Source organism: Balearica regulorum, chromosome 16, assembly GCF_011004875.1.
Source record: "Balearica regulorum gibbericeps isolate bBalReg1 chromosome 16, bBalReg1.pri, whole genome shotgun sequence".
NCBI classification, from domain to species: Eukaryota; Metazoa; Chordata; class Aves; order Gruiformes; family Gruidae; genus Balearica; species Balearica regulorum.
In genome coordinates, this window is record NC_046199.1 from 14484 (window position 1) to 42205 (window position 27722).

The window sequence follows — 27722 nt, forward strand, 5'->3', positions numbered from 1 at the left end:
TCTTGAGTTCATCGCTGTTCCCTGCGAGGAGAGAGGGAAAAGGAGGTGTTCTCAAAAAGAAGGGGTGGCGAGTACCCGCCAGGGATGGCAAGTGGGGCAAGAGAGTGGGGTTTTTTTTCCCCTCCGTCCACGCTTCAGCACAAAAAGTGCTGGTGCTCTCCCAAGATGCTTTGCTTTCGGCTTTGTTGCTGCGACAGCCAGCCTGAGGGCCAGCTCGGTCCTTCTCAAAGGGCGTTAGTAACAACCTCCAGACCTTCCAAAGGCGGAGGCAACGGATGGGAGGGGGAGGATGCAAAACCCAGTGCAAACTGCTCCCTACCAGCAGCTTCGCCTCGGTATCAAGCCCTTTGCAGCTGAGCGATCTCGGCACAGCCAGCGTCTCTCGGGTCCCCTTCAAAGGCCCGTGCGCCGTCAGCAGGGAGGCTCAGTAGAAGGCGAGGCGGCAGCGAGCACCTTCCCCTAGAGCAGCCCGGGAGCTGCAGCCCCTCCCCGCCAGCCCCGTCGGCCGGCCTCGCGCCGCGGTGCACGGGCGGCCCCGGAAGGCGGATGTGGTTCCGGGTGGCGCGGCACTATGGATTCGCTGTGGCGGCTGAAGCGGTTCGATGCCTTCCCCAAGACCCTGGAAGATTTTCGGGTCAAAACGTGCGGGGGCGCGCTGGGTGAGCGGGCGGGGTGAGGGCGGTCGGGGGGCCGGCGGCAGGGCGCGGGGCCTCGCCGTGGTGCGGCGGCCGGGGCGACCTTGCGGGCCGGCGCTCGGTAGCAACTCGGGGCAGCGGCGGGCGGTTTGAGGCGGGGCTGAGGCGAGGCGGGCGGGCGCGACCGGCGGGACTGATGGCGGTTCTCGTCTCCCCGGCAGTGACGGTTGTCAGCGGGCTCATTGTGGTGCTGCTTTTCTTCCGAGCTGCAGTACTACCTCACAAAGGAGGTGAGTAGCGGGGGCGGGAGGGGGGGCCCAGTGGTGCGGGGGGAGCCCGGCCCCCCCGGTGCTGCTTCCTGCTCGCGGTGCCCCGGCGGCGAGGCTGCCCTGCGGCCCGTGGCGGCCTGCTGTGCTCCCGCCTGAGCCGCCGCCTCTTCCGGGCCTGCCCGTGCAGCAACTTCACCCGCCGCAGACAGGTTTGGGTTTTTTTCTTTCCCCCGCCTGGTCGCCTTTGCGATGGGAGCGGGCCGCCCTTCCCCGAGAGCCGCTTGGCGCCAGGGCTGGCTGGTGGCCTCCGGTACCCTGTAGCAGGAGAGCGTCTCAAAATCTCTTCTCGCTATCTCGGCTCTCAACAAGCCGGAAATACAAAGCAAAGCAAAGAACCGCGGGACCCCCTGTCCCCACTGCAAACTCTGAGATTCCCAAAGGATTACCTTTTAGAAATGGCAAACGCTTGCCTATTGTGGAAGGTGCGGGAGGCAGCAGCTCAGGTGCCTGACAAACCCCAGGTCTTGAAAATGAGCTCCTGAACCAGAGCAGTTGAGGGAAAGGGGCCTTTTGATTTGCTTCCAAGTGAAAGAAGACTGTGTTTTTTCATTGTTTCTAGGTTCATCCGGAATTGTACGTTGACAAATCGAGGGGAGATAAACTGAAGATCAACCTGGATGTTATTTTCCCACATATGCCTTGTGCTTGTGAGTCAGACTTCTGAATATTGGGGATAGTTTTCCTACTTGCCAAGGGCCCGAGAGGCTCAGTGTAGCCTGGTGCTTCCAAGTGCTGCTTGGGCCATGGACAGAGAGGAATTGATGATCCCTTGTGGTCATGCAGAGATTCCAGCCAGGCCTGCTGGGCATTCAAGCAGCACTTCCAGTCAGGCAGTATTACTTTTGGAGTTTATAAATGAGGCAAAGATATAAACCCACTTCCATTTCTTACATTGTGTTGTACTTTGTCAGGGAGCACAGTAATACTGAAAAAGCTGGCCCAGAGTTCACTTGGGACTCAAGAGTTGACTGTGGTGGTGGTGTTGCTGAAAAACTTTAGAGCCTTCTTTGGAAGTTACTTGATGAAGCACAGCTTTTCCATGATTTTAGTAATGAAATTCTGGCTGTAATGCCAATGCCATGCGATAACCTTTTTCCAAAATTTTTTAAATCAGAAGGAGCGTTAATAATCTGATTACCTTTTAACTAAATTCAGAACAAAGCTGCAGTATGAAGTGATGGAAGATGTTGTAAGTCTTCCTGGGTATTACTGCTGTGCCTGTTATCTGACTGTGCACTAATCTTCCCTGCCTCTTGTTCTGTTGTCGTAATTCTTTTGGGTAATGCATTGGGCTCTAAATGTAGTGAGTCTGTCTTCCTTCTGACCATCCAAGATACTATTGGTCTTTGCCTTGCTCACATTTAAAAGAGTGTGGGAAGGCCAGAGTGATGGGAATCCTCGGCTGTTTTGTGCAGAGAAGCTGTCAGTCTTCTAAGAGAGCGTGTAGCCAGGAAGGGCATCATGGAGTTTTGATACCAGAGTGGGCCCACAGACCTTCTCAATCTTCTTTGTGAAAAGGGATCACAAGGAAGTGTGCTGATGTTGAAGGAGGAAGGGTGAGGGAGTAGAGGTAGGAGGCAGCTTTCGACCAATTAACTCCTGAAAACGGTTGTGGGCTTTAAGGGGTTTTGTTTTGGTTTTTTGCCCGAAGCACATTATTTCTCAGGGTAACGCTTTCTGTGGCAGTTGGAAACAGTCCTTCTTGTCCACCAAACCAAAGCCCATGTTTGGCAGGGTCATTTAGGGTGCTACAATGTGTGTTTTATTCCCTGTAAGTCCCCATCCATACGCACTCTTCCAGGTTGGCATGTTCTTATACCCCTTGCTGAAAGATTCTGTATCTTCACTGGTTGAATGCTTCCTCAGCCTGCCACAGGCCATAACAAATGTGTGTTTATCGACCTTTTTCGTTGCTCGCTGGTTTCAGATTTGAGCATTGATGCCATGGATGTAGCAGGAGAGCAGCAGCTGGATGTAGAGCACAATCTGTTTAAACAACGTTTGGATAAAGCTGGCAATCGTGTGACTCCAGAGGCTGAGCGACATGGTAAGATGCTATTCTACCTTGACTACGTAAACCTCTCCTCTGTGTTTTTTACATGTTATGACTCATCGTTGTACTTTGATACAAACCAGAAACGATTCTGGCAAAGTGTTGCGTCTAACTGTGATACTGTCCTGACTGTTCCTTTCCAAAACATGAGCTCCTTATTACCTTTTCTGGGAGGTAGTGTAGTTCTACGTAGCAGCGTGAACTAAATTTGTTGATTTGTATCACTCATTTAACTTCTCTGCTCTTGAAGTTGAAAGGCTAACCTAAGCCAAGAGCTGAACAATCGGCAGGTATGAGCGTTTCTCCCGTTTGTCATGGGAATGTGGTGGAAGTGTTCTTACTGTTGTGTCGCTTAGCAGCCTCTCTGAATAACTCTTGTATTCAGAGGTTGTGACATTTCAAATTTAGTGTCTGGGGACAAAAGCATCTGTTCTGTATCTAATTCTCAGTTAACACATGTAGGCCTCCTGCCTTGCTTATATTGCCAGTCTCCATCGGGATTGCTCTGTCTGAACTGGTTGCTCCAACTCCTTATCTAATCAGTGGAGAGGAAGAGAAACTTGTAGGACGCAAACTATCTCACCTAGAAGAGGTGTTTTAAAATAGATGGGATGTGTTGCATGCAAAAAGCAATTTCTTTTGCTGTCTGGATGAAGCACGCGGCTAGTTCGGTTTGCAACACGGGTGATGGAAGTTAGATCAGAAGTATCCACCCATCTTCATTAAACTCTACGATTATCAGTTCCTATTAGTAACACTGACATTCAGTCAGTTCTTTAAACGGCAACTATAGCAGTATTGACCTTAAATGTAGGAAAGCATACCCAAATTTTGTGGAGTAGTATCTGGAGGCTTTTCCTAATCGTAGTTTCATTAAAATAGTTAATAGCTTAATGATTTCTTGATAGGTTGCATTCTGTGCTTGGATGTCGTCTTATTCATTTCCATTGAATGACAATAAGTGATTGAATTCTTTATTGGTGGTTCTTATTGTTTCCTTCCTTTTAATGTGGACACGTTTCACACTGCATATGTGCATGCAAGCTGAGGACCATGTTAACAGGAAGAAACCCCACATGTAGAGTTTTATGTACTGCACATTCTTTGTAGTCTCTCAGCTGTGTGCATTACCTCTGGGTGCTGTCTCTGAGATAGCTCATCAGGCAGCTACAGATGTTTAAAAAAACTGTTGCTGGTTGCTGTATCTTGAAAGACTGCTTGTATTGTACAGGTGTTCTTATTGAAATGGTGGGAATCATGGCTTTGACAAAGCATAGCAATTATTCAGCTGTGTTCTTCCCAATGCTATCTTTCAGTGTGGTGACAAGATTAAAAGCCATACCAGTTTTTACGATGAATTCTTAAGTGCACATTCAACTACTTTGAATGTTGTGTGCTTTAGAACGCAAGTCTTGCACAGTTGTTTAATAATGGATATATTTTCCTGAAAGTTTTTATTTGCTTGATCGTAACTACCATAAAGTATTTGATGAAAGAAATAAGGTTAAGGATTGATTTTCATGCATATTTTGTACTAACTAAAATCTCTTTCTTTTGTGGCTAATACGAAATATAGATGTCTTTTATACTCACTTCCGTGCACCTGTTACACCTCCCAATCTCAACAAACAAGGCCCTGATAACGTTTTATCCCATCAGCAGTGCCTGACTGCAGGATGCGCAGCTTCCAACACACAGTCGTTGCAGTTATTGCGTGTCGAACAAAACAAGAGTACAAGATAGCATTTCTAGACGTGCCTCATCACTTTGCCTCCTCTTTTGTCTTAGAGCTGGGGAAAGAAGAAGAAAAAGTGTTTGATCCAGATTCTTTGGATGCCGATCGTTGTGAGAGCTGTTACGGGGCAGAGTCAGAGGACATTCGGTAACCTTTACACCTTTTCATATCTTCTTAGCACTTGAATTCATACTGTTCTGTTGCATGCATGTTTTTTTTCCGAAATGTCTATGAAGGTCTGTGCAATAAAATCCTCCTGGGCACGTGTTCCGAGAACAGTGAGAACTGTTGTGGTTTTGGTATGCCTTTGGAAGCGGCACTCCAGATTGTTAAGAGCGTGCAGAGCTAAATTGTCTAGTGTGTCTGCATGCCTGTTTAAGGGCAGTGCAAACTGCATTACCTTTGCAGTAGCACAAAGATTGTATCTCAGCAAACGGCATCTTTTCTGGGGTTATTTGGTGTCCGGAGGGGAGCTGTGTAAATTATTTCACCATTACATGAGCTGTCTTGGAATAAAACCTAGTTATGGCTTTGCATCCTTTGCGCTGCTGCTGCAAGCTTCGCATCCTTATGGGAGCAAAGACCAGACGTTTATCACTCACACAAATGGTGGGTGTCATTTGGTGTTTCTCATTCCTCCTACCTGCAAATTCCTGTAGGATTGGATCCGTGATAGGCTGCAGGTTCTGGACTGTCTTTCGCTGTTACTGTCTCTGTAGTGACTTGGTTTGTCCCATCTGCCAAGTTGTGTCCTTCCCCGTAGATGTTTCCATCTTGTGGGATTCATGACTGCAGCCTTCAGCTTTCTCTTTGGTCCAGCAAAACATGTAACCAAGACAGAAGACTGTTCTTTCCCGTGACCAAGGTGTTACCCAGAGGTAGAAAAGCAACGAAACAAGTTTACTGTTAACCCTCCCTCCAGTGCTGATAGTCTTGCCCTAAAAGCAGAGGAAAGGAGGAATAGAAACATGCAGATGCATTGTGCACAGGGAGAAGTTCCAAACTGCTCAGGACTGTGGGACACTGGTGTCATTTTTGTAGCAAGTTTCTTTGGTACAAATTTCTTTGTCTGAAAGGACAGGCAAAGCCCTCTTCAGACTCCAGCACTGCATTAAACCAGCTTGCATCCTGATGCTGAAATCTCAAAAAGTACATCCAAAAGCTCGAGCTCCTTCAGGAGCGTTAGGCCAGCTCCCAAGGTCTGGTCCCTGATGTTTGCGTTATCACTTTGTTGGAGAAAAATCCGCCACGAATTCAAGTCCTGAGCTGGAGTGTCTCTATAGCGATAAAGGTGGTAAGATGATGGTGCTTGTGCTTTTGCAGGTGTTGTAATACTTGTGACGATGTCAGAGAAGCATACAGGCGGCGAGGCTGGGCCTTCAAGAACCCGGATAGCATAGAGCAGTGCAAGAGGGAAGGGTTTAGCCAGAAAATGCAAGAGCAGAAGAACGAGGGCTGCCAAGTGTATGGTTTCCTAGAGGTCAACAAGGTGAGAGATGGGTTTTGCTGTGAACCTGCTGCATGATGGTTCTGACTGTGAAAAGGCAGAATCGCGGCGTTCCTCTCCTTTTCCAGCCTTAGGTGTTCACAGGACTGTAATATAACAACCCCTGGGCTCAGCAAGGTACCTGTGCCCGTAAAGGGGTTCAGTAGGAGAGTCAGGAAAAGCAGTGGGAAGGGGCTAATGCTTTGTTTCATTGTGTGGGCTGGTAGGCAGCCTGCCGGCTGGAGAAGCTTAGCTTTTCCTACCGTCTGATGAGTCTTTTTGCTGAGGTTTCTGGATGAGGAGAGGCAGCTGCTTTGAGATTTGATTGTCCCACCTGCCCTTCTAGTCTTAAAACAGAGACCACTAGTGGATGCTGGAGGTACCAGTAGCCAACACTTGCCAGCAGAGGTGCCGGAGAGAGTGAAATGTTATCCTCTTTAGAAAAACAGTGGAAGCAAGACTGTTGGAGTTGATTGACAAAGCTGAAAATGCTCAGAGAGGTGATTGTTGCAACTGGTGTAGGAAAATGTAGTACGAAATGTACCAGATAACTATGTGACTACCCTGTCATTTGGTGTGTTAGCAAACCCAGAACACTTGGATGAGCAGGTTACGTATCCAAGTACATTCTAGAAGTCAGGCCCAGGCTAATTTTTTTTAATTTTTTTTTAATTTTTGATTCAAACTCTGGGGGTTTTTTTTGCATCTTGGTGTACTCTTCTTGGAGACCACGTTCTCTATTTCTGGAAAGTAAACCTTTTACTCACGAAGCCAGACGTTGTGATTTGAGCATCATCATGGGTACCAAACCATTACAGGACCTTCTGTCACATTCAGATCCTCCAGGGCAGAGTGTGTATAATTGCTAGTAAGTGTCAGTGAGGATTGGCACCTGATATCCACATCCCTTTCAGATTCCAGGATGAAATTTTAACAGCCTTTGTCTTTTGGGGTGTTTTGAGGCTTGGGTATTTTTTTGCAAGTTCAGTGCTTTATTTTTGTGGTTTTTGCATGCAGCTTATTTTCATGGACGTATACATAGGGTTGCTGTTTATTGTATTAAGTTGTTTTTGTTACTCTGCTCAGTCTCCCCCTCAGTTACTTTCTCCACTTCTTTTTTGTGATAACGTTTTTGTATTTTCTGCAGCAGCAGTCAGTTCCCTCACAATAGACTTACTTCTTTCTTCTTCCCATTTTTATGTCCACTAAAATAATCTACGTAGAACAGTTAATACCAACATCAGTATGTAATTATGGCTTTCCACATGACTGCCTGTGAGGAAGAGAGGAAGTTCATATCTCATGAAAATGAGGTGCTCGGTGTATTATGTTGTTTAAACAAAAATGTAAAAATCCAAGCACCGCTATGACTGATTTATTTATATAGATTCAGACCTTTTAATGAAAGATTCCTGTCTCCTACAGGTAGCTGGAAATTTCCACTTTGCACCAGGAAAAAGTTTCCAACAATCTCATGTCCATGGTAAAGTATTTTCTTTTCCTGCTTATTGTGACCTTTAGCTTCCAAGCGTATCTGACCATTTTCTTTGAATGTCTTTGCACCGCTATCCATAATAGCGGTGACACTGCTGCAGTGAGGAGGGTGTTGTTGAAGTTTTGTTACAGAGGTTTAGAACCATCGTGAACAAATAGAAGCGTTTTCTGGAGGTGCTGCCATATGGGTGTGGAAGAACTTGGGAGGAGAATGTTTATGGGCAGTCTGACAGTCTCACTGGTTCCACAAAACTGCTGCTTTGATGTACAACCTCAAGTAAATGGTTGGAAGGGACCATTAAAGGCCATCTAGTCCAACCCCCCTACAATGAGCAGGGACATCTGCAACTAGATCAGGTTGCTCAGAGCCCCGTCCGGACTGACCTGAGTGTTCTCAGGCATGGGGCGTCCACAGCTTCTCTGGCAGCCCATTCCAGTGCCTCACCACCCTCACAGTAAAAAGTTTCTTCCTTATATCTAGTCTGAATCTACCTTCTTTTAGTTGAAAACTATTCCCCCTCATGCTATCGCAACAGGCCCTGTTAAAAAGTCTGTCCTCATCTTTCTTACAAGCCTCCTTTAAGTACTGAAAGGCCACAGTAAGGTCTCCCCAGCGCCTTCTCTTCTCCAGGCTGAACAAGCCCAGCGCTCTCAGCCTTTGCTCACAGGAGAGGTGCTCCAGCCCTCGGATCATCTCCGTGGCTTCCTCTGGACCTGCTCCAACAGGTCCATGTCTGTCTTGTCCTGAAGACCCCAGAGCTGGACACAGCACTCCAGGTGGGGAGTTCTCTCTTGCTTTCCTAGTTATTCGTAACACATGATTTCCCTTTTTTCCTAACCTTTTTCTGGGCAATGTTTTCATGGCACCAAGAAACAGCCAAGGAGTTTTCTCAGACCCGTGAGGAAAATGGACATCTCGGAGCCTGGTCTTTCTTGTACATGAAGCTGAGGCTGTTTTCTGCCTCAGTATGACCTTTCTTCATGATCTTTTTTTTTTTTTTTTTTTAAACTGTACAGAAAGAAGGAAGGAAGGGGGTTTTTTCCCCTTAAAAAACTTGACTAGTATTAGTCAGAGGGCAGAGCTCTGTGAGATATTTCCTGAGCTCCCTTTGGAAATATCTCGTTTGGATCGTAATTATAATAATAATATATTATAACATATTATATAATTATAATGAAGCAAAAGATCTCACTCCAGGCACCGTGGCCTTCAAGATTCTGTATAGAAACTGTCTATCTGTCTATTCTGCATTCTCTAGCCAGAACAGGGCCGTCTTGCCACCCTAAGACTCCCTCCTTTGGCTGCTTCTCAAACCAACCTTGAGGATCTCCATCCACAATGTTCCTATAAGAGAGAAGCAGACACCAGTGTTTTTAAACCCTAATGTGCAATTGCCACAAGGACCTCTGATGGTCTCCTGAAAATCTTTTCTTTTGCAAAGCGACTGTTTGGCATTTCACTTGTTCTAACACAAGTTCTCCTTCCTGCCTTTATGCAACACTCATGTGCCTGAAGGAACCAGAAATAATGGAAATGTGGAAAAACTAAAAGTGTAAAAAAAAAAAAATTTAAAAATTGTCCACTTGTAAGAAAAGTGTTATTTTGTCTTGTTTTGTTTTGTTTCTGCCTGCATGAATGGCAAATCCAGGTGAGATGATTTCGCCTACCTTATTGTTGTTTGCGTGGTTGTTTTTCTCTGCTTGCATGTAACACCTTTGTTCTCATGTTCTGTTGACGTTGGTTCCATGTTTATACACATGTACCCAACCCAGCTGAAAGTTGTTCTGCACGGTCATTAAAGACAGCTTTGCATTCCTTCTGGTTTCTCATAATCCCCAGGCCCGGAAGGAAATGTAATTTGGAAATTGAGGGAGGGTGTTTTTCTGTCTTTAGAGAACTGAAGGGAAAGGTCCAGCTCTGCTGGGTTAATGCAACTTTTATCCATCCATCCATCCATCATCCCATTTCCAGTATACCTAACTGGAAGACTCAAGAGCTGATAAAGGTTGGCCCCTATTTAATCTGTAAAAGACAGACTTCTCCTGCGCTTTCCCTCCTGGCTGGTTCCTGAGGAAGGGGATGCTATGTTCTTCTCAGCTGACCACTGGAGGCTGAGCACTTTATTACTAGAGGTATTTCTGCAGCATAGATGTTGTTCCTGTTTTATCTTAGTTTTCATCATTACTGGATGGTTTAGTGTGCGTTGCTATTCATTCCTCATCTCAGGTCATCGAAATTGTTCTCTCTCGGAGAATTCACACGGCTGATCTTACGCCTTGGTGCCATCTATAATGGTGAATGACCTTTTAGCCAGTGCGTAAACATACTGCTTGTACTTCTTGGACAGGTGCTCTGTCTGTCTTCGGAGACTGTGATTCTCCTGGAGAATCCGAGCTGGAGCTTGGGGAATTTCCTTTTGAAGCGAGCAGGGACTCTGATTTTTGTCCCAAGTTACGGGAAGCATTGAAAACTGGTCACTTTAAGCCCGCACCGTGATGCTTCATCTTCAGAGGATCAGAGAAGACCCCTGCTCCTGAATGTCATACCGGCTGCAGATGGTCTTGCCTTGTTCCTCAGCTCATCTGCGATCCAGTTGCACTGAGAAATCCCCGGTCATTAGGAGGAGGACGGAAGGAGGTCGTGAGGAGGACTGAAGCGGTACTTCCAAGCAGACTTTTTGGCAGGGAAACTAGTTAGTTGTCCTGGCTCTCCTGCATCAAGGGAAAACCAGAGTCAAACGTTATGGCTATTTACAGTCTTCCGTTCCAAGCAGCACAGCCTCAAGCCCTGCTTATTCATTTGGAAGGAGCCGAGACTGGGTTTGCTTCACTCATGTCTGCTCCACAGGCTTTGGATCCTAAACTGCGTTCTTCTGTTGCGTTTATGCAGGGTGCTGCAGGTTTTGGTGGAGTTGTCTCTTTCCCTTGTGCCTCTGGAAGGACAGCCTCCAGCACCAGCTGTGCCTATTTGTGATTCTGGAGATCATGGCTGTTTTCTTTGCAGCAGTCCACACCTTCTCTCTTTCCTTCCTGGCTCAGAGAAAAGAGGAATGATTGAATGATCCAGCTTTGCGGCCTCTGGAGGTTAAACCACAGGTTCAGACGCTGCTGCCACATCTGTCCATGCCTGTACAGCAGCAGCAGCCGTCTCCTGCTTCAGCTGCGGTGCCTGGCAGCGAGTTTCCAGCATGCAGGAGAGTCCCTAGTGAGAGGTTCATCAGGAGAGAGGTGATCGTCCTATCACTTCCTTCTTCCTTGCCATATTTCTCCTAGCCAAGGGGAAGCTGAGGCTTCTCGTTCATCCTTTAGGTTATCTGTGGACCTCTCTGTTGCTGAGGTGCCATCATCACTATTTTCTAGGAAAGACATTGCCCATCGTGCTTTGTTGACAGCCAGAGAGCTTTTGTTGACAGCCAGAGAGCTTTTCACAATTCCTTAGAACGTATCATCAGATTCCTTCAATTCCCCAGAAAAGAAGGTGATGCTGATGATAACATTCAGGATATTCTCTGTCCTGAAGACATGCTCTCAGTGACTGTGGTGATTTCTGTGGGTGAAACAGTTCTGTGTGTGATCTGAATTCTGTCATTTCCTTACACCCTATATGATCAACTGGAGGAACAAAGTTATCTTCGAAGACACCATTCTTGTAATTACCATTTGTTTTCCTCTTTGTCTGTGATGATAATTGTGGAAGGAAAAAAAGCCAAGTAAGCTGCTCTCTGAGATGATGATGGTTTGGAAAAGGAGCTGCCTGCTCAGAGCCACTGAGCTTTGCCTAGAAATGTACGAAGCTTTTTTTAGCTAAGAAGAGAAATTCACTGGTCAGTTGTACATTTTTGTTAATGTTCTGCCTATGTACTTGAGCAAGGGTTTATTCCCTTCTCTACTAGAGATGTGTTTGACAGCCACAACCTACTTGAAGGAATCCTTGGATACGATAGATGACTGCAATAGCCTCCCTTATTCTACGTACTTGTAAATGTTTTGAATGCTTAATTGCAAAAGGACATACAGTCTTCAGCTGTATGGTTGTCGTTTTATAGGTCCCTTGGCATCTTCTCATTGGCAACCGGGAGCAAGTGACACGAATTCTTTTTTCTGCAGAGACTGATGCCTCTTTCTCTGTTCCTTTCCTGGACCCCTGCTAGTTGTGGGGCTGTTACTGTTCCTCATCTGATCTCTTCTCCTGCCCATCAACATTATTGAAAAAAAATAACGTGGGACTCAATCTCCATCAGTCAAGGACACCATTTCAGTGTGGAGGAGGTCCAAATCCTCTGTCTGATCACCAGTACAGTATTCCTTCCATAGAGGGTGTTTGTGTGAGCCTGTTCTAACTTCTGTCCCAAAGTCATGTCTGCCAGGGAATTGACCGTTTTCATCCCCAAATGAATACCGGAGGCTGAGATTCTTATTTCATCCTCAGCGTTGCTAAGGTCTTCTCTTTTTACGCTGGTAAACTCCTTTCAGAGTTTGGTTGTCTTGGTGCTGAAAGATGCAAGGTGTCACCCATTCCTATGTAGATGGATGAACTGTTGTTGAGTTACATCAAGTCTGTTTTGGAGACCACACATGTGACATTTCCACTGGACTCCAATCCGTTCAGAGCTCAAGCTGTATCAGTTGTTGGGAATGCCTAACGTTAGTCAAGGAGCCATTAGGAGGCTCTCCATACCTTCTCCATACCAAAAACGATGCTGCTGTAGAAGGACCAACAGGGATGTAGCATTTGGTAAAGTGGATTGAAGTTGCTGGGTGAAGAATTCAGAGGCCCATCTCTGAGGAGGTGTAAGTCTATGACAGTTATTGGTTAGTCATGCATGGTGTTGAATATACATGTACAGTCTTTAGAAAAAAACAAAAAAGGAGGTTACTTAACCTCCTTGGAGATACGCTGTCCAAACATGCGTTTCCCCTGCCCCCCATCCTTCCAGGTATTCATCTTTGTTGGGATCTTGCAACAGAATGAGCAAAACCAACCTCATAGAATCCCAGACTGGTTTGGGCTTGAAGGGACCTCAAAGCCCATCTAGTTCTAACTCCCCTGCCATGGGCAGGGACACCCTCCACTAGACCAGGCAGTCCAAAGCCCCATCCAACCTGGTCTTGAACACCTCCAGGGATGGGGCATCCACAACCTCTCTGGGCAACCTGTGCCAGTGCCTCACCACCCTCACAGGGAAGAATTTCTTCCTAATAGCTAATCTAAATCTCTCCTCCTTCACCATTAACGCCATTGCCCCTTGTCCTGTCACTCCCTGCCCTTGTGAACGGTCCCTCTCCAGCTTTCCTGTAGCCCCTTTAGGTACTGGAAAGTGCTCTAAGGTCTCCCCGGAGCCTTCTCCAGGCTGAACAAGCCCAACTCTCTCAGCCTGTCTTCACAGGAGAGGTGCTCCAGCCCTTGGATCATCTCCGTGGCCTCCTCTGGACTCACTGAGTAAACCTGATGGTTTGCAGCCTTCTCTGTGCATCATGCGTGATGCAGGAAGCGCAGGACCAGTTAAGAACTTGTTACCTAGCCTTGAATGTTAATATGTTGTAAGTATAAACCTTGAGTGCAGTTCTGGATAGCTTTGGTCGCTCCTAAAATGACCTTTCTGTGACCTTAAGACTGGAAAAGAATCTATAACCAGCATTGCTATCTGGCATGTTGCTTTAGAGCTCGCTTAACATATATGGACATCCCACTGCATTTTTCCTTTTAGTGGTTAATTCCTGCACTTTTGTTTCTCTGTTACACTTTACATGATTGCTTGTCCGTGTATCAGTCCTCCCTTTGGCTATCTAGGGAGTCATTTTATATGGCCTAGAAAGCACACTGGCAAAGCTGTTACTCTTCCCCTTTTTGGGATGAGTTTTAAATGCTGCTCTATCTGAATCTCTGTATCTTTTCATTGTGAGGATCTGAATATTTCTCTTTTCTCTCCTAATCTGCTCATTTTTGCAGTGCACACTGTTGAGAGTAAGTGCTGTACCCTCTGGTTTTTGTTGTTTTCTTTTCCTTTCCCAAAACTATTTACTTACTACAGAACTAATGGAATTTCTATTATTTGTTGTGCCCATAAATGTCCTTTGGGAGGAGCTGTTGATCTAGGCTGGGATTTGAGAAGATTTCCTGAAAGCTAAAAGGAGAGCAATGCCAGGTCATTCTTCTGTGGTCGCCAGATGGAAAAGGTTGAGAATCTTTGTCTTAAACGATTTTAATGTGTCAGTGTTGGAGAGAATGTGTGGTGGATTATTAGTTGCTCTGTGCAGATAATGTAATCAAAGGGGCCGTGGTTGGAGAGACTTCTGCCTTTTGAAGTCAGATGGGATAATTATCTCATTTAATCTCATTTGTGCAACAGGCTGGAGAATTTCTCCTGGGAATTCCTGCACCAAGCCTGCTAATCTCAGAATACTCAATAGGAGGTTTTCCAAGAGTTTGTAAGCCACTCGATTTTTTAAATGTTAATCGTGGTGATTACAGGCGGAGATGTGATGTTCTGAGTTAGTAACACCTGGTAGAGGGCTCAGGCTCTTGGCTTTGTTCTTTCCCCTAGCTGCAAAATTTTCTGTGTTGCTCCCTGCCTCAGTCCCCTCTTCATGACGCATCCTTGTGCCACTCATCACCTTCCTGCCACTGTGCTCCTGTGAGATATTTTCCTCCAGAAAATTCATCCCCAGTTTGAAAATTGGTGTCCTCGCTCACCTTGGAGCAACGTGTTTGGGTAGCTCTGTCTTGGGTTTCTTGCAGCCTTAATGTGTTTATTGACAGAGTCCCGAGTGGTTGTAAGTGCTGTTAGCCCTGTTTTACAGGTAAAGGACTGAATTTCAGACCATAAGGAGGCTTTGTGGTTGTTTGGGTCAGGAATGCAAGATGGAGAGAATTCTTCAGATAGCCAGCAGTTCTTAAAACTGTGTTACTAAAACAGCAAAGAAAACTAGGTTATATGAAAACAGACAGAGTTTTTGACAAACTGTAGATGTTTTACCAGTCTCTTTGTTTTACCTAGCTAGGCACTTAGCTGCAGTTACGGAAAGGAAGGAGTGTGTTCACGTTTCTTCAGAAATAAGTCTCTGGTCCTAGTTGACAGTCTCTTAAGATCTTCTGTTCTGTTTCCTGGTTTGGTTTCTTCTCTAAGCAGGCTAAATAGCCTGTTGTTTTATGGTAAGCAAACTATGGCTAGCTGAACGTTTATCTGCAACCTAGAGTATATACACATGTGCTTAGCATAATCCTCAGTGATCAAAGATAAATAAACCTGTGATCTGGTGGAAGGCTGTTTTGGGAACTGAACGTATGAATCATGCTTTTTCACAGAGTTGTAAATCATTTATTGGAGAGGAGTTTTTATAAAAAGTAATTCATCGGCATTTTGTTTGTGGAAGTCATAGTAGAGCACTGTGGGGAAATCTTGTTTTGGATAGCCATAACTGTTAAAATGGGTGACGTGTGAGGTACATCTGGTATAACAGGTTAGTTAATGACTGGTCTTCCTCAAGTGCTGCCCTTGAATTTCTCTGGTGCTGCGCTATTACTGTAAGATTTGTCAGCCTTATTAGTACTCAGCTCCCACTTCACATGCTAACAAATGTGACTACCCAAGCATTAAAGCTGATAAATGCCATAATCGTGCATAGGGTTCTAGGAGCACAGCTACCAGGAGGGGCATCCCTGTCCCTCCCTGAGCATCACTGTGCAAGTGTTTGCAGTGCAGCTGTGTGATTAAGCTCACTTTGCAGCTGCTCTGGCTGGAAGAATAGCCTCAAGTAAAGCAATACTTACATTTCAGCCTGTTATGTTCTCTGACGTGACTCGTGACCAAAAGGAGGGTGGGACGGGAATGAGCCATTACCAGAAAGATGGGGAGGGACAAAGGCTGTTTTATTCCTTTGGCAGTAGGTCCAGTTTAAATGCAGTTCCACACCAGGATCGGAGACCTTCTACAGAGATCCACAGCCAGGATCTCTGTAGAACTTTGTTATTAACTGAAGGTTAGCCTGCTGGTGCCTGTACAAAAGGCGGTGGGACTTGACACTTCACTGACAGCTTAGCCACTTAACTCTTGACTTAAGTGCAGATAATACTGTAGCGTGAAACAGGGTGTTGCTGCTAACTGTTAAGAAAAACAACGTAGCATAATCCCAAGGCCACTTCTCCCCCCTTTCCTTTCCCTGCCCACCATTTCACCTCTATTTCCAAATTTTTAGTAGGAGTTTCTTTTTTAAAGCCAAATGAGTTCTTTGATCCAGTTGCCAGCACAGGCAGACAAACCACTGTGCTAGTGGCAGTGACAGGTCTGCACGCTTGTCAGAGACCACAACAGGAATATCTGAAGCCAGTGCAGCTCTGAGGTCTTTGTAATGCAGAACCATTGCCTTAGTTCCAGTGACTGCAGCCTTAGTTTCTGAGCACTGAGCATTTTAACTGTGAAATGCAAGGGCCTCACCCTAGATCAGAGCCTTAGGAGGAATATAGTTCAGGCTTAGCATTTCTGTTTCTAACTGCGTTCTCTGTTTTGCATGTATGTATCTTGCAGTTTAGTAAGGGCTTTATGTAAATACAAGTAAAGGGTGAGGGGTTTATATAAATACAAGTAAAGCTTCTGGTGTTGTATTGAAAGATGTTAATGGAAAAAACAGCGCGCTCGTGTTAAATAAAAAACCAGCATGCTCGTGTTAAGTAAATGTTTTAAAGGAGACGTTAGTTTCAATCAGTTCTTTAGCTTTGCAGCCTGCCTTATGCTAGGCTGTATATCAGGAACCCTTCAAGGGAGCAGCATCCCTAATCTTTGTTAATAGCAACCCTTGGTGATCTGACTCCACCAGCTCCTAAAATAATAGCCCACCACTCTTGAAGTGTGCTTTCCTTTGCTGATGTGAAAGGTGAGGTCTGGCTTACTGAGGATGTGAATTTACCTATTAAAATGCGCCACAGCCTCTGGCTGCTTTAAGATGATTGTGTGATGTTGGATAAATGTGGTAGGAGCGATACTGAAATCGAGTTGCAAGTTGTATTTTCATCCTGAAACTGATGCTTCTGGCACTGCATGAAGTCATTTAAGTAGCCAACCAAAAGATACCCGTTGCCCGTATCTTGGCCACATCCCTTCTGGGGGTGTGTGGTGCTGCCGCCATCGTCATTTTGCTGTATGCAGGAAGGGCGGAGAGAGGACAGGCCAGATCCCCCAAATCCTAGCACTGGTGACAGTCACCTTGGCCCACCAGTGGTTTGGAAATACCCTGCTCAGGCTGTCCCCACAAAGACTTTTCCTTTCCCTGGGCAGCAGTAACAAGGCTGATAAGCAGAGCGCTGTGAGTTGCTGAGATGATGATGATTTCTTTAGGGCGCTTGCATGTGATATTAAGGCACATGCTCTGCTCAGTTGTTAGTTTAGATCTGTTGTGCCTCTGTGCTTTACAGTAGTTAGAGGAGTTACGTGTATCAGGTGGTGACTGAGGTAACAGTGAAGTTTTCCCTGCTTGCCCCTGGGATCTTGGTTTTGCCCTAGATTAAGAATACATTCAGGTGAGGACTGAACTACCTACTCTGAATTAACCCCAAATTAAAGTTACTTTCCTTCACTCTAGCAGTGGCTTTTTGATGTCGGGAGGGGAATTGCAGCAGTTTTATCTATCGCGTGCCCTACTGCAAGCAAGAGAGAAACCCAGGCGATTTTCTTGCCATTTTAGATCATGATGGAAATGAGAGGAGCTCCTTTCTAAGCTAGAATGAGGTAAATAGATATGCTTGTTATCACAGTCTGAACTATATTGTTAAACTCTTTTTCTATTACAGTTCATGATCTGCAGAGCTTCGGACTTGATAACGTAAGTGCTCCCAAGATAGTGTTCTAGTTCTCTTGGTCTGTTTTCCTTCTGGATTTCCCTCCCTCTGCCACATTGAGATCCTAGTGTACTGATCCCAGCCGGATTTGGCTTTATGTGTCTGAGGAGAACCTGGGACCTGCTTTCACACAGGGTTCTGAAGCCTGTTCTGGGACACCTGCATGTTGCTTGGCATGCCTGTTCCCCTCATCCTGAGACTACCTGGCTCCTTCATCTGTGCTTCCCAGTTATCTAAGGTTGACATTTTCACGACTGTTGCTGGATCTGTTGGAGTTTACCTTGCACTGGGAGGAAAGCAAATGATACCCGTACCTCTGCCATTGAGGCAGCTGACAGCATGGTGCTCCTATGGCAGGGAGAGGGGTGGGTGAGAGAGCTTGCTCTGTAGATGGGAGGGAAGGGCGCTGGGATCTGGGGATTTCCAGCAGGAAAAGGAGAAATTCCACATCTTGGAATCTCCCATGAAGAAAAAAGAAGAGCAAGTGCTTTGGAGTTTACCGTTAGGATGCACAGAGTAAGGGAGGACTTGTCTCTGGTCCAGAGCCACACTCAGAAAAATATACAGATAATTAACTTGAGGCCCCTTACTTGCCCCGTGGATGCTGTGCAGTCGTTTGAGTTTATTAGCTTTTCCATTTCAGATCAATATGACGCACTATATCAAACATCTCTCATTTGGAAGCGATTATCCAGGCATTGTGAACCCTCTGGATGGGACGGACGTCACTGCACAGCAAGGTAAAAGCCAGCTGAGAGAAATCTCATTTTAAGTGCCTGTATTAATAAGTGTTAGAAGAGAGCAGGAGGGAAGTTCCCAGTCTTTAACAAGAACCCTGACAGTGTTGCATAAAACGTGGACTCTTCCACCTTGTGCTCTTTTTGGAACAGCTGCCTCCATTCATCGGGAACAAACCTGCCAACGTGTCTTGATTCTGTGACCTTTCTGAAAGATCTCTCTTTTCAGTGCTCATGGATGCACAATAGCAGGGACAGCACATCATTACTAAACGCCTATACCAGGTGTAGTTCAGGGAGAGCCCTGTCTAGCTACTGTGTGCAGCAGGAGATAACCAGAAGATGCAGGATAGAGAAGAAGGGCTTAATTGATAGTTGCTGGAGAGCCGTGGTGTCTGCCTGACCTTGATCTACCCAACAGTAACAGCTGAACAGCTGCAGGGAAGTTGAAATATTGCTGATCTTTTCTAGATAGCTCCAGTTTGCTGGCTTGAGAAGGCAAGGCAATTCTCTCCTCATGCTACTGCTGCTCAAACTGTAATCTTGGTTTATTCATGCAAGCTTGCTTGTGCGCATTTTCCATGAAAGATCCTGAGCGTACCACACTATATGCCACTGCGGAGATTGGTTATTTTATTTAGATCCGCTGAAGTCTGCCATGTTTGTCTTTGCCGGTACTTGGGGTGCTGTTATATAATAAAGCTTGGAGAAAGAAGTCGTTTGCTTTGAGATGGTGGTGGGATTGTTAATCCTCCCTGAACCTGTTCTTTTGAATTTTCCACCATCCATTTTAATTCTTGTACCCAAATCTACGGATGGTGCTTAAAATAAAATACGGGAAAATGAAAAGGTGTCACAAAATGCTCGATACAATCGTGATGCCATAGTTTTTCTGTGGACTGACAAACTCTCTGAGAGGGGGTCCATAGCTGGCTGGTAAAATTCTCTCTGTAGGCTGAAGCTTTCCATCATGGGCCTCAGAGAACCATTTGGCAAATTCTTGAGGAATTAGGACTGAAGACATGCTCCAGAAAAGAAGCAGGAGAAGTAGATTGTGGGTCAAATTTATGTTTATTGCAGAGCAGCTGAAGATATTACATATGAGAATTGCTTCTTCCGTAGAAATGGATGAATAATCTTCACCTCTAGGGAATTTCACAGAAAATAGGTTTTCAAAGCAACTCCTGCCTTCCATTGCCCTTAAGAGAACTGAAGGGACGGGCTGGTCTGAGGCAACAGCAAGAGTTCTCCTATTTTTTTTCTTCACTGATTCAGATCTTCCTTTTCATCTCCCAATATGATAAAAACCATGCTTCTACAGGAGTAAACTGTAGTGTTAATTGAAGTTGATAGAGGATACACATTTAGAGTTGAGTATGTTTTCTTAGGGCTATGCTGTTAAACAGAAAGGTTTTCATGTGATAGAATATGAATTTTCAAGAGGTTGTACTGGTAAAACTGTGCAAGATAACTGGTTTGTAGAAAGTTTTCCATTTAGTCAAGGCAAAATGCCGATAGTTTTGGTTTCAGTTGGAACAGGAACAAAATTCACTTTGGCAAAAGGAATGGTCATGTCAAACATTCTTTATTGTCCTTGAAAGCCTCCAGTAGCTGTTGTGCAGAAAGATGTTCCGTGACAAGTTGGACAAAACCAATTTGTGTCTACCTAACCTGTAAGGTAAGTTTTCTGACTTCACCAGTTATTAATTGTGTCTCTCTGTCTTTGCTTATAGCTTCGATGATGTTTCAGTATTTTGTCAAAGTGGTCCCCACAGTGTATATGAAAGTAGATGGTGAAGTAAGTACCTTTTTTCCCTATTGCTTTGGCAAGTGAAAGCCTTCAGACTTTCTCCTCCTATTCTGTTGCTGACCTTATTTGACCCCTGGTGGAAGCAACACAATCTGTTCGACTTTCTTCATATAACCACCCCAGCAAGAATAACAATTTCTGTGGTGTGATGTTATCTATAATGTTGAGGCAGTGATGAAGGAGAGTTCAGCCTCCTCCATTGCACCCACCTAGATCAAAGTGACCATGCCATTTTCATCATGTTTCCGCATGAATCCCTCCTAGTGCATGCTCAGGAGAAATCAAAGCAGCAAGGAGATCCTGAAAACGTTCTTAGGAGAATAACCCAAGATCAGCTTGTCTCCAATTTAAAAACTCCTTTAGCCTCCAAAAGAGCATGGCTAGATTTCCAGCTCTGCTTTCAGAATATGTCCTTCTTTTGGGACAAGTAGGACAAACAAGTTACTGAGGAGATACCAGGGTGAGACAAAGATCCTGAGAACAGAGACAAACTTATGCTCTTTTCTGAAGCCAGCGTGAGGGAGCAGAAAGAACTGTGATTTCTTTAATTCATTTGGAAGTGTTTCTTTTGGTTGCCGTCATTCTGCAGGTGACCTGTCGATTATCATTATTTGGGCCCCTATAGTCTTAGGGCAGCAGAATAATGCAAGCGGTTACGTGTCTTTGGCAAAGCAGCCTCCAGTAGAGGCAGCAGCTCTGCTGTTGTGCAGTGCTATCCAGTGTACTTATCTAACCCTGTGAGGAAGAGACAGGTGCCACATGCCCCAATACCTCTGTGAACATTCATGTACGAGATGGCCTAACTCCCTAGCTGTCTCCCAGGCTTTGGTTCTGTATCTTCTGAGTGGCTGGTCCGTGCCCAGCTTCACTTTAACACCAAAGCAGTTTCCTCTGAGGTGGAACCCAAGTGTGGTTCTGGGGCACGTTCAGCACAAGGACTGATCTACATGCAGATGAAACTATGCCAGAACTTGACTCCCTTTCCTACACAGCTTTATAATGCTATGCAAACCCCACGACACTGGGAACCCTTACCACCTCAGACTCCTCACCCAAACTCATGCTGCTCTTGGGCATGTACCGCATATCCTTGCAATCAAGATATATCCTTGCATCCACACAACCTTCATGTTGCTTTAGGCACTCTGAAATGTAAATCACCAGCAAATTATTGGTTATGTCAGAGGCTGCGTAGGAACCACAAATCTGAGGAGCCACACGGCCACAGCAGATAGAATGCCGACATTCAAGCAAAGCTATCCTAGAGCAGCGTGGGCAGAGCAGTCTAACAGAATCTGCTGGAAAGGTAGAGGTAGTTCGTATTTCTTCATCTGCCCTAAAGATTGAAACTGTTCGCAAGACTCAGTTCTCATGTGATAAATCCTTACATGGACCACTCTTTCTTCAGTTCCCGGCCTAGAAAGGACCCATCTGTTTTTTCCTGGCAGTTGTGCGGAAGTTATTTTGATGAGGTGATATTGGGAGAACCTTCAGACCGTGTTTGAAGCTCATTGTGATTGGATTCAGGATGGCTCTGCAGTTTCTGTGGATGATTGAAATTCCTGAAGTACAAAGGATAGTTAATCGGAGCCCTGTTCTTATGGCCACTTCCCAGTATACTATGGCTTCTTTTTCTCTTGATGAAATCTCACATTCTACTGTAGAGCTGTTGTTCAGTTGTCAGAGGACTTCTCCTGTCAAAAGAATTGCTGTTTATTAGTCACCGGGAGAGGAATCCATGCAGACCATGATGCTTATACTTACGGTAATCATGGATCCAGGCATGCTGCCAGGGGTTGTGTTACACATTCAGTACTTGAAACCCCCAAATGTGGAATTTGGCAAACCCCCAAATGTGGAATTTGGCAAAGAACCTGGATAGTATCTTTATCAGCTTGGATCGTAATTTGTGTCAGCTTATTAGGAATGACAGAACGTAATTTCATTTTGGAGAAACCCAATTGATTTTCTCTAAGAATAGGACTGGTATGAACAACGTGTAGAAGAATGGCAGGGTGCAGAAGAATGCTGCAGGGTCATCTTCATCTATATAAAGATGGGTAATCTGTGTCCCTCTGCAGCCCTGGCACTCTCCTGCCTTTATGTATTATTTCCTTTTTTCTCACTCTTGAATATATATGGCTTTCTCACATCGGTGCCGTCTCCTGAAGCATGCTTAGGTGGACTACGTTTTGGTAGAGGCTGATGTGGATTTGGGGTTGAGGTCGAGAGGGACAGCTTATGTCGTTCCTTGCCAGCAGAGACCAAAATAGTCTAGCCTGGGGACTGATGCATCAGTCATTGTTTGGGCTAGCTGGGGCTGTAACAGATAGGCTGTAGTAAAAATAGACGTGATCCTGATGGTGCTCTTTATGACCCTTTGTAACCGCTGTCGGGCCCCCCACATTGATATGGTTCACTGAACTCATGTTTCAATAGCCTTTCCTATTCCTCATTAACGAAACAATGTTTGCTGCGTTTGTTTCCTGCTAGGTGGTAAGGACTAACCAGTTTTCAGTTACACGACATGAGAAGATAGCCAACGGGCTACTGGGAGACCAAGGTCTGCCTGGTGTATTTGTGCTATATGAACTTTCGCCCATGATGGTGAAGCTGACAGAGAAACACAGGTAAGAGACATTTCAACCTACTTCACTCATCCTCCATTGATTTTGTCATTTTGCATAGCTTAAAACTCTGTCCTTGGTTAGATGGGACGGTGCAAATGCCTGAAAGCCATCCAAGCCCTTCCCAGTCAGTGGAGAGGAAGAAGCACTCCCAAATGCCCTTCCTCTCACTATGAAAAGGATTGGGGTTTTTCTGATATTACCTGAAGCATTTTAATCCAGTATCAAGATGTAGAAGGAAATTGGTGCAGCGAGCAGAAGTCTGACATAATGGTTCTCAGTTTCATGAAAGTCTTTTTTTAATGGTAAGACTAGATTTATATAGCATAGCCATCTTACCAGCACCTTCAGCAACACCCACACTAATCCAACCTGGTTATTTATTCTGCATTTGCTATAGCTTTTCTGCACGTTGTCAGTGTGGAGCCTCTTTCTTCTTTCTGGGTCCACCATTAATCGCAGACGTGCAATTGCAGGGTGTGTTGGTTTTGCATGGCAAGGTTTTGGTAGCGGGGGGGCTACAGGGGTGGCTTCTGTGAGAAGCTGCTAGAAGCTTCCCCTCTGTCTGATAGAGCCAATGCCAGCCGGCTCCAAGACAGACCCACTGCTGGCCAAGGCCAAGGCAATCAGCGCCTCTGTGATAACATAGTTAAGAAAGAGAAAAAACAGTTAGAGCTTTTGCAGCCAGAGAGAGGAGTGAGAAGATGTAAGAACATCTGCAGACACCAAGGTCAGTGCAGAAGGAGGGGCAGGAGGTGCTCCAGGTGCCGGAGCAGAGATCCCCCTGCAGCCCATGGTGAAGACCATGGTGAAGCAGGCTGTCCCCCTGCAGCCCATGGAGGAAGGATGAGGGGGTGTAGAGATTCCACCTGCAGCCCGTGGAGGACCCCACACCGGAGCAGGTGGAGACACCTGAAGGAGGCCGTGGCCCCGTGGGAAGCCCGCGCTGGAGCAAGCTCCTGGCAGGACCTGTGGACCCGTGGAGAGAGGAGCCTATGCCGGAGCAGGTTTGCTGACAGGACTTGTGACCCCGTGGGGGACCCATGCTGGAGCAGTTTGCTCCTGAAGGTCTGCACCCTGTGGAGGAGACTCACATTGGAGAAGGTCGTGAAGGACTGTCTCCTGTGAGAGGGACCCCACGCTGCAGCAGGGGAACGATGAGAGGAGTCCTCCCCCTCAGGATGAAGAAGGGGCAGAAACACCGCATGATGAACTGACCGTAACCCCCATTCCCCGTCCCCCTGTTCCACTGAGGGGGGGCGGAGGTTGAAGCCAGGAGTGAAGTTGAGCCCGGGAAGATGGGAGGGGTGGGGGGAGGTGTTTTAAGATGAATTCCCTCTCTAAGTTCGGTCTGTTTTGCTCGTGACTATAATTAGAGAATGACCTCTCCCTGTCCTTATCTCGACCCATAAGTTTTTTTTTAGTTATACCTTTTCTTCCCTGTCTAGAGAAGGAGGGGAGTGATAGAGCGGCTCTGGTGGGCACCTGTCCCCCAGTCAGGGTCAACCCACTACACAGGGCAATGGAAGGGGCTGTAGCTGTCGGATCTTTTAGGATCATAATGAGGCACTGCCAACATCTGTACCTTAAAATGTATTAATGTGTGCTTAGGGATTTAGTTTTTGTGTTACAGCAGCCTGCTGTGCATTCTGTCTGGGCAGGAATGGATAAAATCATAGGGATTACAAGTCTGTCCTTTAGGTTTATAAATTCAGTACTTGCCTCTTGGGGTTGCCACTGAGCTCATTAGAGCACGCTGCTCTAACGCTACTCAATGCTGCTGAGTATAAGTATCGGTGACAAACTCCATTCTGTAGCCAATAGAGGTTATTTAATTGTTAAATCTGTTAGTTGTCAGCTATTAAAATCTATATAATATGTACTTATGTGCTATGATGAACGTTATGGTAATTATGGATTAGTTTTTATTAGTTAACTTTTACTTATCCGACATACTGGTATCGGAGCTCATGCCCATTGTTCAAATTGTTTTCCTCGTTCTAGGTCCTTTACACACTTTCTCACAGGAGTTTGTGCCATCGTTGGAGGCATATTTACAGGTATTGCACTTTTCAATCTTTTTTCCTTCTAAAGTGTAAACAGTCGCCATCTTACTCTTTCTAAAGTCTGCATGGCTGGTAATAAATCCCTGTTTGATGGGGAGGGATGATTTCAGCCTTCAGGAGGGGATATAGCGTTTTCTGCAGAGCCACGGGAGTGGCATCAGATTGTAATTAGCACTGCAGACTTCTAAGATGCTATAGATGATGTAGACCTATTATAATATTTCATTTTGATGCTCTGCAGGGCATTTTGTTTTCAGATAATGTGGTCTTTCACATACCATATGAATGTATCTGTACTGTTTTCTTGGCCAGCTTGGGTCTGTAAGTTGATAGTTGCTTTCATGTGGAACCAAAGCCAGCAAAATCTGTGAACCCAGGTCGCCGTGGGCATAGCCATCTCAGAGGTCTCAAACTGTGTTCCCAGACATAGGAGGAGCTCCAGTGAGTGCTCTGCAGGGACTAAAAGTAGCCCTCACAGCTGGATGGGGTCCTGTAAGGAGAGGCTGTTCCTGCAGAGCTGTGTGTCTGGACTTCATTCTCAGTGCTGGCTTCTGGCATAACTAATCAGTGTCTGCTCAGCTCCAGGCACGTGGCAGAGCCCGGCCTCGGTTTAGCCTTGCACTCAAGCTAATAACCCAGGGTGCTCTGAAACATAGCCAGAGATGTTGATGTGGCCATGAAGGGCCAGCCTGGAGATCCGGTCAGCAGATCTTACTGGACCTGAGAAGCCAGCTACTGTATCACGTAACACCTGTATCACATACCTCTATCACAAGATACCTTTATCTGCAAGGTTTTCCTGTCACCCGAGGTGTCACAATGCTCAGTGAACCTGATACTGTTGAACACGATTTCTGTCTGTAATAAATTTGATTGTATTCATTTCTACGGTTGGCTCAGGGAAAGGCTTTCAAAAATTATTTCCATGGGAAATGCCAAGTGCCCTCTAGCACTGAGCAGGTTTGACAGTGTTTGCTGCCCTATGCCATGTTCAGACTCTCTGTATTCTAGAGGACAGATCAAATCAGTTGTGGAACAGGTTTTGTGTTACAGCATCAAATTGATTCCACATGTGGAGATAATTTCAGGGCAAAACAACCACACAAGACAGTCATCTGAAGCATTAATCAAAGACCAGATTGTAAGGCCAATAATTCCATATTCTACAGTAATAAACAGAAGACTCGGTTCCTGTTTAGCTGCTATTCCTTATATAGTATTGAAATGTTGGTCTTTGTGTAGGGCCGAGTAATTGCTTGCTTATGCCTTAGATTGAGGTGTTGAAGAAAAAAAGAACATGAAGCTTCATAAAGGCATTGAAAATAGCTTCGCTCACTGGCAGCTTGTGTTCCCTCCCTGGCAGGAGCTCAGGGTTCCTGTCCTCTGAAAGCCACCTCAATGGATGCAGGGTTGTCTGGGTTCTGTGGTGCAGTAGACCCATTCTGAGCTGAATTCCTTTCCACTGACAGAAGGGTTTGTGTTTTCTTTCCCTGGGACTTGCTCTCTCTTTGAGGCATGTCTGGCTTGCTCCATCTGTTTTTTCCTTTTAGTTGCAGGACTCATTGACTCCTTGATCTATCACTCAGCACGTGCCATCCAGAAGAAAATTGAACTTGGGAAGACAACGTAAATAAGCAACGACCTTACGCCACAAAAACACCCTCTAAGGAGAACTAAACAGGTTTTTTGAAACACAGGTGATGTTCTGAGTGCACAAGAGAAGAGGTTTGGAATTCCCAGATGGCTCTGACTGCTCTTATATTACTGTCCCATCATTCTTTGTTTGGCATTAATTTTTGTGGATGAAACTGCTTGAACCTTGCTGCTATAAAGATTAGCCACCTTGTCTGGCTGTGCAGACCCTACTGTAAAAACTCTTTTAAAGTCTCAGTCCGTGTTCATCCAGTACTGCCCCCCTCCCTGAAAGAGGAGATACTGCATTCTGTTTGCCTCCAGGAATAATGTGTGGTATTGTCATGAGACCTGGAATGGATTGAAGTTGCCATTGAATAAGCTTTCTGGCAACACCATTTTTTAATTTTTCTTAAGAATCTTTCTGAGCATGCTGATGCTGTAGGCCAGACGTCTGCGAAAACGTGCTGAATCCTGTGTGCTTTCCTTCAGCTGTCGCAGGCGAGACCTAGCACTTGGGATGTGCTTACTGTACCATGGGGCATTGCAGTTGCTCCACGTTGCTCTTCCTAGGAAAGATGCAAGTTCATGTTTCAGCAAAAAAAGTGTTTGGAGTTTTAATTGATTTTTAAACTGAATTGTGTTCTTCAGTGCCCCTGTGTTTCTAGTTTGAAATAAAGTCCATCTTCTGTGTGTGTTTTGGTAAGCAATTGGAAGAATAATTAAATTACTTGAACTAATCCTGGTACTGAATTGGAAGGTGTAATTAAAAAACCAGACCTGCATTGTGGCAAAGTATAAAGATACCATGATGATTGTTCTTGGGACAATAGCTCAAGATCAGCTTGTTTCCAATTAAAGAACTCCTTTAGCCTCCAAAAGAGTGTGGCTGGATTTCCAGCCCTGCTTTCAGGATATGTCCTTCTTTGGGGTATAATACTGCATTGTGTATACCACCTGCATTGTGGTAAAGTACGTAGATATGATGATGGGTTGGGGGGGGGGGGGGTGTCCCTTTTTAATGATCTACACAAGTGAGTAAAGTGCTTGGTATGTGAAATCATATTGGGAGAAATTTGAAAATAATGAGTAAAATAAAATATTGTGGATTCCTGCTTCATTTCGAGGCAAAACAGACTAATTACTCTTCAATTTCAGTTCTGGATTTGCCTCAGTATTGACTCTAGACTTAGTCCAAGCAGTTGGTCCAACAGTGCACAATGAGTGTGACAGGCATAGGATCAGATAATGCAGAGAGAAAGCTATTTCATAATTCATTTGAAAGT

The 27722-nt window shown here is 45.4% G+C and overlaps 1 protein-coding gene across 1 annotated transcript; it reads left to right on the forward strand.

Moving 5' to 3' along the window:
- The first annotated feature begins 179 nt into the window (after nucleotides 1-179).
- ERGIC3 (ERGIC and golgi 3) lies at nucleotides 180-27142 on the forward strand. Its single transcript, XM_075768791.1, is given in 14 exon segments — nucleotides 180-659; nucleotides 857-893; nucleotides 895-925; nucleotides 1524-1611; nucleotides 2892-3011; nucleotides 4806-4899; nucleotides 6076-6241; nucleotides 7664-7721; nucleotides 17517-17548; nucleotides 18208-18304; nucleotides 20035-20099; nucleotides 22605-22741; nucleotides 24743-24798; nucleotides 26355-27142. Coding segments are annotated over 14 exon segments (1149 nt in total). The 5' UTR covers nucleotides 180-571; the 3' UTR covers nucleotides 26435-27142.
- The last annotated feature ends 580 nt before the right edge of the window (nucleotides 27143-27722 follow it).